The sequence below is a fragment of the Malus sylvestris genome, chromosome 2, assembly GCF_916048215.2.
Source record: "Malus sylvestris chromosome 2, drMalSylv7.2, whole genome shotgun sequence".
Taxonomy (NCBI): Eukaryota; Viridiplantae; Streptophyta; class Magnoliopsida; order Rosales; family Rosaceae; genus Malus; species Malus sylvestris.
The window spans coordinates 33,892,082-33,906,278 of NC_062261.1; the positions used below are offsets into that span (position 1 = coordinate 33,892,082).

At 36.8% G+C, this 14,197-nt stretch overlaps 1 protein-coding gene across 11 annotated transcripts in view; it reads right to left on the bottom strand.

The window, feature by feature from the left end:
* Positions 1-13,364, bottom strand: part of LOC126599245 (transcription termination factor MTERF15, mitochondrial-like) — a 32,319-nt gene extending 18,955 nt beyond the window's left edge. For 4 of the 11 annotated variants that reach the window (XR_007615047.1, XR_007615056.1, XR_007615053.1 and 1 more), the window contains exon 1: positions 12,432-13,357. Coding sequence is in view for 3 of the 11 variants with exons in the window: in XM_050265619.1 (XP_050121576.1) it covers positions 12,432-13,228 (797 nt within the window). In the remaining 8 variants the exon portion in view is untranslated. Of the gene's footprint in view, positions 1-9,606; positions 10,691-10,897; positions 11,435-11,918 lie in introns of those variants that run through there. The other 7 variants (XR_007615060.1, XM_050265627.1, XR_007615054.1 and 4 more) reach the window with 6 other exon arrangements.
* Between the last annotated feature and the right edge of the window lie 833 nt (positions 13,365-14,197).

Below are 14,197 nucleotides of genomic sequence, written 5' to 3' on the forward strand. Positions count from 1 at the left end.
GTCTATAAAAAATTGACGTTAATACAAGTATTCACATTCATACAAACTCAAAAGTTCAAAACCTAGTCATTTGCAGACTAAATGCTTTATGCAATTTAAAAGAAAGTTATGATGATCACCATACTAAAATTCAACTTGAAACAATGTTCAACATCAAGTTGTCTTATGACATTGCTTTAACCAATCCAATTGAAAAAGTTAAGTTTACTATACTAAAATTAATGTTCAAACAAAGTTCAAAGTCAGAATGCCTAATGGCATTAGCACAACATGAAAAAATAAATTGTTCATGCAATTCAACAAAAAAAATTTGATGTTTAAAGTCACTACTTTGAAATTTTGATTTGTTCAAAACTTTCGTGCTCACTTTTTGTTTTGAACACTTACTATTCAATGGTTTATGGGGGCTTTGAGCTTGCAAACAAGCTCGAGAGGCATTTAAGCTTAAGAATACGATACTTGAGAAAACCTTGGACCTTAAGAAAGTGAAATCGATAAATGAAAAGTCATTAAACCTTGTGAATTAGAAGCTTAAGATTGCTTTGGAGTTTGTTGTGGTTGTGTATTATGACTAAGAGAGACGATGCTTGTGCAGTAACATTCATTAGAGTGGCTATGATAGGAATCTGATACGTATCTTAGTAATTAACGGTTGTTATACAGTAATTGTGATTGTGCCAAATGTCATCATTTGAATAATTAAGTTGTAATACTTGTAATAAGGTTGTTAGTGGTAGTTGTAATTGGATAACAGTAGTTAGAAAAGTTGTTGTATAGCTTGGTTTGTAAGTAACAGAAAGGTTGTTATGAAAATAGTATTGAAATTCATTTGTCATTCTCTCTCTACAAGTTCGCTCATGGCTTCTCTGAGTTATGGTTTGATCGATGATCTATCATTGGTATCGGGTCAGTCTGGAAGTGCGTCAAGATTCATCAGACGCCCGAAATGTTCGACGCCATGGAAGTGCGTCAAGATTCATCAGATGCCCGAAATGAGAAACTTCATCGTGATTTTGTGGATAAATGTGAAATGGGTTTTTCGAGCGATTCATCGGATGCAACTCAATCTATGTGAAGATTCAAGACCCCAACAATTCAACCGCCATGATTCAGGGTTTCAACCAAGACCTTTTCTGGTTAAACTTGATTTTCCTTGCTTTCAGGAATGAGATGATCCTCGTGGGTGGATTTACAAGGCGAAGCATTATTTTGATTGCTTTGATATTCCGGCCGACAAGAAAGTTCCTATGGCTTCCTTTCATATGGAGAATGAGGCACTTCAATGGTTACAATGGGTTAATTGCGTAAAGAATTATCCTAAACGGGAAGATTTTACAAAGATTTTTTTGTAGGGAATTTGGTTCATCTGACCTTACAGACTGCATTGAAAATTTGGTGAAACTTCGCCAATCTAGGTTGCTCAGAGATTACATCATGGAATTTTGACGATTATCAAATCGTACTGTAGAAATCACCCATGGACTCATGAAAAGTTGTTTCATTGGAGGATTGAAACCAGAAATTTGTCATGATGTCAAGATTTTGAGACCATTCGATGTTCAAGCCTACACAATTTTCTGATGTCACCAACATGCCAAAGACTGAGCATTCTTCAAGAAATGAGATTTTTAGGCGATTAACAGTAGCAGAAATTGAGTTTTGAAGGAAAAACATGCTATGTTTTAACTGTGATGAAATTTTTCGAGAGAACATGTTTGTGCTAGTCCAAAACAACAAGTGTTACTCATGGATATGTACGACAATTGAAACCTTATTGAACATCATTCTGATGACAATGAAGAGCTTGAGGTAACTGCTTGTGCAGTTTATGGGATGCCTACTCCAAAATCCATTAAAACAATGAAAATAAAAAAGTGCTCAATTGTCCTGCTGTTTTTCTGGTAGATTTAAGAAGCTCACATAATTTCATTGATATTTCACTAGTCAAACAATTAAAAGGTCATCCAGATACCACACACCCATTCACTGTTAAGATTGCAAATGGGGGATCCCTCACTAGTATTGGATGTTTAGCTCAGGTTTCTATTAGAATACAGAATTATGCAACTGTGCTTGATTTCTATGCTCTTCCCTTGGGTGGATGTGATATTGTTTCGGGCATACAATGGTTAAGAACATTGGGACCAGAGCTATGAGACTTTGACAAGATGATTATGAAGTTTGTAGTTAGCAATACCACATTTTCCATATCAAGTCTTCAATCCCAAGAATCTCAATCCATTTCTTCCTTGCAAATGGATAAGTTACTCAACTGTGAACACTGCCTAGGAGCTGCTTTATTTGTTTTGCAAGTTGGTGCATAAAACACAACTCTATCCACTCATTCTCAGTTGAATTCTCACCAAGACAATGATCTGCAAATCATGTTAGCAAATTATCAACCTATTTTTCAAACCTCATCTGGATTACCTCCATCTAGATCCCATGATCACAGGATACCATTGCTAGAAAGATGCAAACCTCCTAGTGCTAGACCTTATAAATATGGTCCATTTCCGAAAACAGAATTAGAGAATTGTGTCAAGGAGCTACTAGAATCAGGTTTCATCACGCCAAGCCATAGCCCTTTCTTTTCTCTAGTGTTCTTAGTAAAGAAAAAGGAAGGTACTTTGAGGATGTGCATGGATTATAGGGCACTTAATCTACTCACAATCAAAGACAAGTACTCTATACCATTGATTGATGAGTTATTGTATGGGCTTTTTGGTGCAAAATATTTTTCAAAATTGGATCTTAGGTCTAGTTATCATCAAATTCGTATGCACCCCAAAAACATTGAAAAAAAACCGCTTTTAGAACTCATGAGAGGCATTACGAGTTTCTAGTTATGCCTTTTGGCCTAACAAATGCCCATGCATCTTTCCAGACCCTAATGAATGAGATATTTAGGCCTTATTTGAGGAAATTCATCTTAGTTTTCTTTGATGATATTCTAATATATAGTGCCTCTTGGGAATTGCACTTGCAACACTTGAGTACTGCCCTCAGTTTACTCCAAGATCATCACTTGTTTGTGAAACTATCTAAGTGTGCTTTTGGGAAAACACAAATTGAATACTTAGGCCATATTGTTTTGCAAAATGGAGTAGCTGATGACCCTTCAAAACTGAAAGCTATTGCATATTGGTCTCTACCTACTTCTGTGAAAGCTTTAAGGGTGTTTTTAGGCTTAATTGGATATTATAGGAAATTCATTCCTCAATTTGGAAGAATCAGTGGGCCTTTGACTTAACTCACTAAGAAGGATGGATTTAAATGAAGTTATAAAGCCATTGATGCATTTCAAGAATTGAAAAATGCAATTTGTCTCCTCAGGTTTTAGCACTACCAGATTTTTCAAAACCATTTGTTATTCAAAATGATGCTTCAGGCACTGAGATAGGGGCAATTCTGCAGCAAGGGGGTATACCTATTGCATTCACTAGTCAGGCTCTAGGACCAAAGAATCAAGCACCATCTATATATGAAAGAGAAATGTTGGCTGTGATTCATGCAGTTAAAAAGTGGCAGTCTTATTTACTTAGGAACCATTTCATTATAAGGATAGACCACTACAGCCTCAAATATTTTCTTCAAAATCAAGCTAATTCTCATTTCTAGCAAAAATAGGTTTCCAAGTAACTTAGATTTGATTATGAAATCCAATACAGAAAAGGCAATGACAATAAAGCAGCTGATATATTATCTAGAATGTTCAATTCTCAGGGTACTTCAGCTATTAGTTCAAGTAATGAAATTGCTATTGCTTTAAGAATTGTTGTTGGTATTGATCAAGGTAATGTTGCTGCAGTTTCATTGGAATGCGCATATATGGACAGTGAATTACTTGCATTATTATACCCTTATGTGTCTTGGCTTGATGATTTACGGAGGCATGTAGAAAATGATGATTGGATTTTAAAAAAGTCTCGGGTTATTTTACAAACACCCTATGATTTTGCTCCACTAAATTTGCTTAAATATCAGATTGATAATTGTTTTTTGAAGTATAAGAATAGGATTGTTATCAGTCCTACAAGTCAGTGGAGAACAAAGATATTCGAAGAACACCATTGTACACCATCTGCAGGCCATAAAGGTTTCCTCAAGACTTATAAAAGGATACTATATCCTTTAATTAGGAAGGTATGAAGAACAATATCAAAGAAATGGTTGCTGGATGTAATATTTGTCAGAAGAATAAATATGAAACACTTGCCCCTGCTGGACTTCTAAATCCACTATTTATTCCTCAGAGAATTTGGTCTGATATAACTATGGGTTTTATCACTGGACTTCCTCCCTGCAAGGGTAAATCAGCACATTCAATGGCCCAAGTCTTTACTGACCAAGTGTTTAAATCACATGGAATGTCCACTTTCATTGTATATGATAGGGATCCAATCCTCATCAGCTCAATTTGGAATGAATTCTTTAAAATCCAGGTTCTAAGCTATATCTCAGTGCAGGTTTCCATCCCCCAAACTGATGGACAAACAGAAGTTCTAAATAGATGTCTGGAAACGTATTTGAGGTGTTTTTGTAGCTGGCAGCCCAAACAATGGTTAAAATGGCTCCCTTGGGTAGAATGGAGCTACAACACCTCATACCATTCTGCAATTAAAATGACCCCTTATGAAGTGGTGTATGGACAGTTACCACCATATGTCTCACTCTATGAAATTGGCATAACAAAGGTTGATATGGTGGATCAATGTCTGAAAGACAAGACTAGAATTTTATCTCTCTTAAAGACCAACTTAGCAGTTGCTCAAGAAAGGATGACGATCCTGACCTACATTCAGGATCGACATGTGATGTCACCAAGTAACCATATACCCAATAAATCCTACCTTCGGGATATGTACGAAGCATAACTCAAGAATCGAATCGCATAATAATTTTTCGTATACTTTATGGTCGCATCTAAGCTCCTCGTTAGACTGCATACGTACCCTCAATAGGGATCAAGTCATTCGTAGTTCACCTTCGCTACAACTCGACATATATCACAGTCCGTTCAAGCCGAAAGGCATAACATTCCTCAATCAAACATTTGGACTTGACAAGCATGAATTATTCGATTCAAGTTACATAACAACCCACATGACAATCAAGGTTTCTATTTCATCCATCATATAAATCATTATGTTTCAACATAAAATCGCAATTTATATCATGTAATATATCAAAGAATCAACAAAGCACAATAGTATCCTCTAGTTGCATTGATCACTGATCTAATTGTATTAATAACAATCATATTCAACATCATTCCACAATCACCTCAAGTAATATATTCCATGAATCAAGGAATTCTTCATAATTCCCTGCATGGATTCCAAGTAATAACTTGATAATTCTAATTTATATTCACAAGGTCTATTGTGGGTAATTCTCATTCACTCGAATCTAGGGTTCTAGCCTAACTTATGGAAATGAGCAAGAGTATGGATTCCAGACCACTCAACAGAATCCAAACCAGGATACGATTTGGACCACTCAACAGAATCTAAACTAAATTATGATTGCCTATCGAAATGTACCAAGTGCAACTAATCATCATCACCTCTAAAATGCGTATGGTCCCCCATCGCAAATATACCAAGCAGAACCATAGGCATAATCTCTTCGTGCAGGTAGTGATCACCTATCGTGGATATACCAAGCATGATCACCCCTGAATACATATGGTCCCCCATCGCGGATACACCAAGCAGAACCATATGTATAATCTAATAACATAGGCAGTGATCACCCGTCACGAATATACCAAGCATGATCACCCCTAACAGTCCCCCATCGTGGATATACCAAGCAAGACTGTATTATGTAGCTCTAGGTAGTGATCACCCATCACGGATATACCAAGCATGATCACTCCTAGAATGCGTATGATCCCCCATCGCGGATATACCAAGCAGGACCATAAGCATGGTCGAATCGTGCAGGCGGTGATCACCCATCACCGATATACCAAGCATGATCACCCCTGAAGTACGTATGGTCCCCCATTGCAGATATACCAAGCAGGACCATCCATGTACCACTGGTACATGGTGCAATAAATTCAACACACCACCTACCCACAACTCAACCCCTATGAGTTTCAACGTAGTCACCTACACCATCAACTTCTCATGGCCACCAACTAATATGTCACACAAGCATATAAGTTCTACAGAATACAACCAATAAGATTCTAGGATCACATTGTCATAACATTTATCATACTTATCATTCACATTATTAAGAAGATAAATAAGCACATATATATCACAACATGACGTTCCATACACATAAACCGATGTATATATTATTGGGATAACTCACTAGCTAATATAGAACCACTAAGCCTTACATAGTCTCTAGTACTACTGATTCTGTAATCTATAGTACTACTGATTCTGTAATCTTGCCACTCAAATAATATCACTCAAATAGTAGTAAAGAAGATTAGAAAGGAATCTGGAAAAGAAGATAGGTATGGCAAAACAGTACTCTGCTTCTTCACAAAATCTGCAGAAAAATAGCACTATTAGACCAAGTTTAGACTCCCTTTGGAACATTCAAAACTAAACCAAATCGTGTAATATTATATGGATTTTGAAGCTTGTGCTCTTTACTTTAAAAACATATGAAGTTTGTAGTAAACGGAGCTCTAATTGGAAGTTATGCCAAAAAGAAAAATGAAGTCTTGAAATTGGAAACCCAGTTTTCTATTGCTATTGGCAGCTCGCGACCCAAGTTTAAATAAGGTTTTGATCAACCAAAACTCAACGGAATTGAGTGAAAACAATTGGGTTGCGATCATGAACATATTTACTTTCAACACACTAATTTTTTTTTTTCAAAGGAGCACATATAGACCTAGAAATTAAGAGCCAAAGAAGGCTACTCGAAACTTGAGTTTTCTTTGCAAAGAAATCAATTTTCTGCAGCTTAGGTAACAACCCACCTCCAATTCATATAACAAATCCCAAAATAATTCCAGGTAGTCCAGAAGTCATGTATACAACATCCAAAACTAACATGACTCAAAATTAACAAGAAATTGACCTTTTGAACTAGACCCTTGATCAAGAAATTTGATCTACACATCCAATCCGAATTACCCAACTCTAATTCATGTTCAGACTGGTTCATTGAATGATAGAAAACCCTAAATAAAACTAAGAACTCCAATATACATCATGGCAGTTTCAATTCAACTTAAGGAAATTAAATTCAAAATCAAGATAATCAAGGAACAAGGAATTTACCCTTCAAATCTCTGAATCCTTCCTTCACAATCACGTTCTCTAACTATCAATTTCTCTGCCCTTTTTCTTTTTCTGATGTTTTGCCCCTTCTCTGCAGCCCCTTCAACCCCTTTTATAGTTACTATAATCCTACTCAATCCGATCACAAGATTTCCTCACCTCTCTTCGATTTTTGTCTGAAGAAAGAAGAATTTCTTCCAAAAGCTATGGAAGAGCTACTTCCTCCCCATTTCTTCTTTTTCCCTCGCTGAGAACGGAAGAACATGAAAGAACGTTCCTATCCTTTCCCCCCCCCCCCCATCGTCTCCGTCCATCTCTTCCCTTCTCTTCTTTTCTTTTTATCTCAACCACGCACATGGCATTATCTCAGTGCTCCAAAAAAATCTGGAGCCTTCTTGATTGAGGAAAAATTACCGAAATATCATTTAACTTTAAACGTTAATAACTCATTCGTTATAGCTCCGTTTCACGAACAGTTTGTGCCCACGCGTTCGTGAGATCGAGTTCTATTCGAAAATATAATTTGTGACATCGAACGATCTACATATTTTAAATAATTAGTTTCAAAACTTCACTCTTTGTAACTAGTTTAATCAAAATATAGATTCAAATAAATTAATATAAATTCCCAAAAAAATAAAAATCTCAATAATACAATTACGTAGATTATAATAGTGAAATCCGGGAACGAGATTTCACAACTCAAGCAAACAAGCATAGAATTGAAAGATCATTTACAGTTGGTGATTTTGTTTATCTCATATTGGTTCCCTACCAACATAAGTCATTAGCTTTGCATCCTTTCCATAAATTACATCCTCAATTCTATGGTCCCTTTGAGATTCTTGCTCGAATTGGACCTGTGGCATACAAATTGAAGCTACCAAGTCACTCCAAGATCCATCCAGTTTTTCATGTTTCATGTCTCAAAAAGAAGTTGGGGACTTCAGTCACTACTACTATTCCCTTACCAATAGTTCAAGATGTTGGCTTAATTCAAGATGAACCAGAACCATCAGCTATTTTGGATCGAAGAGTGATTCAGAACGGGTCAACTTTAGTTACGAAAGTGTTGGTGCATTGGAAAAATCATCATTCCACAAATGCATCTTGGGAAAATTTGGATACCCTATGGTTGAAATTTCCTGATTTTCAACCTTGAGGACAAGGCTAATTTCAAAGGGAGGAGTAGATGATAGGAATCTGATAGGTATCTTAGTAGTTAAGGGTTGTTAAATAGCAATTGTGATTGTGCCAAATGTCATCATCTGAATTATTGAGCTGTAATACTTGTAATACGGTTGTTACTGGTAGTTGTAATTGGATAAAAGTAGAAAAGTCGCTATATAGCTTGGTTTGTAAGTAACAGAAAGGTTGTTATGAAACTAGTATTGAAATTCATTTGTCATTCTCTCTCTACAAGTTCTCTCATGGCTTCTCTGAGTTAAGGTTTGACCTAGGATCTATCAGGCTATGTATTTGTATTTCACAATGTACAAGAGATTTACAGAATACAATGAAGATGTCTAGAGCTTTAGAATCAAAGTAAATGGATGATGAAAGAGGAGTGGTCTTGCAATTACACCAATCTTTGACAAACATGATTCCAGAATACAGTTCATCACATATATTTCAATTAGTTTAGATCGTCAAAGCTCAGAAATAAACATATAAACATATGCGTATTCATATATTTGAACAGGCTCCGCCGAGCATCCACGCCTCCATCTCTAAGGGAACAAACAAAAGTAACACACTTTACTCCTCAGGAAATGTTCAATTTTTGCATTTTCTTAGCAATACGATTGTACAAGAAAGTCTTGATTGGTGGAGTATCAATTGTTCTCGCGGAGGAGGAAAGTCTTCATTTTCACCTAAACATGACGTTATTTCACCATACAACCGTCATAATCGTAACTCTCTATGTTCTTTGTCATTGTCTAAAGATAATCTCTAGAAAAATTCATTCGACTTGAAAACCATTTAACCATTCAAGAGCGTCAAACAAATCAACGATTATGACATCCTCACGGAGAAAATTAAAAACAAAAACTATTATTAGTTTTTATTTTCAAGATTTTGTTTTCATTCACTCTTCTTATTTCTATTCCTCCCTCACCACCCTTGTTTTCCCCGTCTTCTCCTTTATACTTCCTCCATATCTAAAGCACAAAAAGATGAAAACTAAAAACATAAAACCAAATGGTTATCAAACGTACCCTAACTGCATGTTTAAACCTACCAATGTCCCTCCCCCCCACCACCCTTCCTCCAATTTACACCATGAAAGCACAATGATCGGCTTCAGATTCGATCACATACGATTTAGTATCGGATAATTGCAGACAGAAATTGGATTCATTTATCCACACAGATTGAGATATCAATTCCAAAAGCCAGCTCCCAGACGAAAACAATCAATCTTGAGTTGATATACAACTCAAGTAGCTAGAGAAATATAAAACACTAGCTAAGGACACAAACTTACAATGCTGAACCAAAAGTTAGCTGCTACCAATGGAAATAAACAGCACTGCATCTACGGTACTACATCAAGGCGTCCCAAATTATAATGAACATCAAACCTCTTTTGAGCTACGAACATCATACATCCTGGACTTCAACTCTTCCGTGATACACACTCGATAACTGAGGTACTTCTAATATATATCTTGCCACAAACCTCTCCAAGAACAACTTCTCCACAGGCACCAACACAGAACACAAACTCACAGATTGAATCCAATTTATCAATCCTTTCAACAACTGAACAGCGGGGTATAAGGGCTGGTTTGGTATTGCTGTGCTTTGAAAAAAAACTGTGCTGTGAGAATAAGCGACTGTGAAATAAATCAGGAGATTGTTTGGTAAACTTTTTTGTAAAAGTGCTTTTGGAAAAAAAAGCAGTCTGATAGTGGGTCTTTTCATTAAAGAAGCACTGTAGCTCCGTGTGCTTTGAAAAAAAAGCCAGTTTTCCAAAGCTACAAATAGCAGCTTCAGCTTTTTCCTTTGATTTCAGCTTATTCTCACAGCAGCTTCCAAAATAAGCCTTTTTTTTTTTCAGTTTACCAAACGCCTAAAACCCTCACAACTTTTTTTCATGGGTGCTTTTTTTTTAATCGCCTCACTCCCAAACCACCCCTAAATCTCATCTCCAAACTGTAACACATGACCACTGGTGATCTGGCAATCATTTCCGACGGCCATCCCATCCTTTGCACTAAAAATTCCAGCGTTATCCTTAGTTTCTTCTCGGACACATTCATACAGACCTATAATTTGATAAGAAGTGCCGAAAATACAGCACAAGGGCACAATGATACTTACCTAGGCCATGGCCACTGAGAAAAGGCTAGCTTCCGGAGGCAATTACTGACAGGCAATTACTCTGCATTACATATCTTATCAAAGCCTGATCTTTTTGTCCCCTGAAAAACGCAAAAATCAGCGACAAGAACTGCATTTTCCTTTTTTTAATAACGCAAGCGTTGCATAAATTCTTACAAACGCAAGGGAAGCACAATGATACAGTGATACTTTACCCAGCCATTGCCACCAAAAACAAGGATAACTGCTTGTGGAGGAATATCATAGACACTAGCACAACATAACACAGACAACTCACAGACAATCAATGATATCCAACACAACTTTTAATGTGAAAATTCAGACAAGTTACTTTGTATTTTTCATCTCCAGAATAAGATTATAACGTGTACAATCTACCGAAGGCAGTTCCCAGACGAACAAACTCAAGAACCATCTACAGTTGAAGGCACCACAACCACAGAGAGCAGCGCCTGTCATCATCAAGTTGTTTTCAGATAAGTTAACAAGATATGCATTTCCTGCAATAAGGTTAGAACTTGCCGCTTGAAAGGTTTTCGCTGTTCTTGGCTGTTTCAATCTTTCTTTTTCGGACGAACGAACAAACTACCTTTCATAACCTTACTTCACCGGCTTTCTGCTTAGGATTTCTCTTCCTTAGACTTCACATTAAACCGAAAAACAAAGCGGTAGTTTTCACACAGTTTGCTCAGCTTCGGATCCAATACTGCACTAGATATGATCTTGCATCCTGGCCCTCACTAGCTCTTCGCATGGTTATGCAAACAACATGCCCAAGGGAGATTAGTGTACATAACTAAAGGAGGTACTAGCAATGAGCAGTGCTGCATTGTTGGGTACAAATAATACAGCAGTTACAATACTGAGCGAAAAGCTAGATGCTACCAATGAAATCTAACTCTTCCACATTCCACTTATTTTCCTCCAAAGTACAAAGAACGTACACACCCACACACACACACGCATATTTCACGTAGTGGCAGGTTTTTTCATTCCTTCATTGCCACAATAGATTAGATTGAACCCCAATAAAGCAACATATGTGTATAATCTATCAAATGCAGTTCCCATAAGAACAAAGTCAAGAACACCAATCTTAAGTTGAAAGCACCACAATCAGGTCAAATCTCAAGTTAATTTCAAATACAACAACAACTACAAAGCCTTTTCCCACTAAGTTATTTCCAAATAAGAAAGTAAATATATAACTAAAGTAGCTAGACAGTGGAACGCTAAGACAAACAAATAATTAACAAATGAATTCATTTCTAGAAAAATATAAAACAGTACTTGAGTTCACAAACTTACAATGCTGAGCCAAAAGTTAGCTCCTACCAATGGAAATGAACAGCACTGCATCTACGATACTACCACCATCAGACATCCTGGACTTCAACTCTTTTGACCTACCACCATCATACATCCTGGACTTCAACTCTTCCTTGATACACACTCAATAACTGAGGTACTTCATTTATATTTCTGGCCACAAACCTCTCCAAGAAATACTTCTCCGCAGGCACCAACAAAGAATACAAACTCACATTTTCAATCCCCTTTATCAATCCTTTCAACAATAAAACTTTAACAACTGAACACCTTGGAACCAATCTCTTCTCCAAACTTAAACAGAGGACCAGCGGGCTTTTTGCAATCATTTTTGAAGACCACCCCATCTCGTTCACTAAAAATTCCAGTGCTCGTATTAATTTCTTCTCCGAGACAATCATACAATGAGGCTGACTCCTGAAAGCAGCGAGAACATCATCCTCAGACCACCCCCACCTCTTATAAATTTTGCAACTTCGATTCCATACAGACCTATTGCTACCACACAATACGTTCATTGCTAACACTGAAGTTGATTTTTGCAGATCAAAACCCATTCCATTAAGCTCATCCACAAGTTGACCAAGATCTTTAGGCTTTAGCTTTAAAGCGTTGGGATGATAAGTAAGCAACAGAGAAATGCACGATTGGGGTATACCTGATTTTTTCAAAACCTCAATATTTGGCGCCACCTTCTTGGAGTGGCCTTCAGCGAAAATCCAGGGGCCGCGCTTTAAAACGGAAACGACATTTTTCTGAGAAAGCAGACTCCTAAGGAAATCATAAGTGGGTGCAATCCGTTTCTCCAAGCTCGTAGACAAAAGCTTCGGTCTATATGCCAGAGTTTTTGCAAGGTCCCCCTTTGAAACTCCAAGAGAAGCGAAAAACTCAAGCTTTGGCAAAAGGGTTTTCTCCGGATTGGAGTTAAGAACTGGAGAGTGATTCCTGACGATACTGGAGATCTGGGTCTCAGAGAATCCATGGTTTCTGAGAAAGGACAAAACGGAGTCTGCTCTTTTGGGGGATCGCAACTTGACCCACTTAGACGCTGAAATCGCACCTTCTGGGGACAGCCCACATGAGTTTATGAGGTAATTGACTGTGAAATCGTGGTGGGTTTCTGAGATTTCTGAGGTGAAGTGTCTGCAGAGTAGCAGATTTTGAAGAGGAAAATGTGAGGGTTTTACATCTCCAACGACAAATCGTTTAAATGTGGAAGCAACTATGCAGGAAGATGGAGAATAACACAATCTGAGGGTAACGACTTTCAATTTGGAAAGCAATACCATCGTTTCAGTCAATATTAGATGATCAATTTCAAATTTTGAACTGGAAATGGTCCCAAAAAACCCTAGCAGGTCTTCCCCTCACTGGGTTTTTGGTTTTAGCATATTTCAATTTCATTTCCTTTCCCTTGGAGTTTATTCAGAGGTTAGTTTTTGGTTGTGGAATTTATTTAATTATTATTTCTAACTATTTGTTATTCTATATATATATATAATTTGTAAATGGCGCACAATAATTGAAAAAAGTTGTGCTTATGTCTCTTCATGCGGGTACGATCTACATCTATTTGTTTTTTCTCTAACAATTAACTATTTAGCCCACTAACATTATCGTTCTACTGATAAGAAAGTTGGTCATATATTGCATATGATTCAAACCCAATTTCTCTTGTTGGAGTTAATTGGAATCAAATGATACATCAAGATTCATGATGAAAATTAAGCTTACAATCTAAATAGAAGTTACGAACCAAAACAAATAGAAGTTAACAATCAAAATAGAAGTTAAAGTTTCAAACCAAATGAAAATTAGAACTAAACTTCAAAAAGTAAAATTCATTGATCAATTCTTCAAGTTTGAGATGTCGAAGCTTTTGGAGGAGGCATTGAATAATTGAATTTGTAGAAGATTGAGCTTGTGTCAAGCCAACATTAAAAACAAAGAAAACATATTAGTAGCAAGAAGAATTAAAGTTGAAAACCATTTAAAAATTAAAGCATATCTTACTTGTTTCAACTTCTTCTATTTTCTTGAAAAATTGAAGCATATTTTCCGTTGATTCCTTATAGAAGTTTACTTCATCCGCCCTAAGCCAATCAGTAATACATACTAGTGCTTCTACCATTTTAGGAGTCAATGATGCCTTAAAAGAGTCCACAACCCTCCTCCCTATGCTAAATGCATTTTCATTAGCAACGGTAGAAGTGGGGGTTGCAAAGATATCATTGGCTATTTGTGAAAGAATTGAGAAC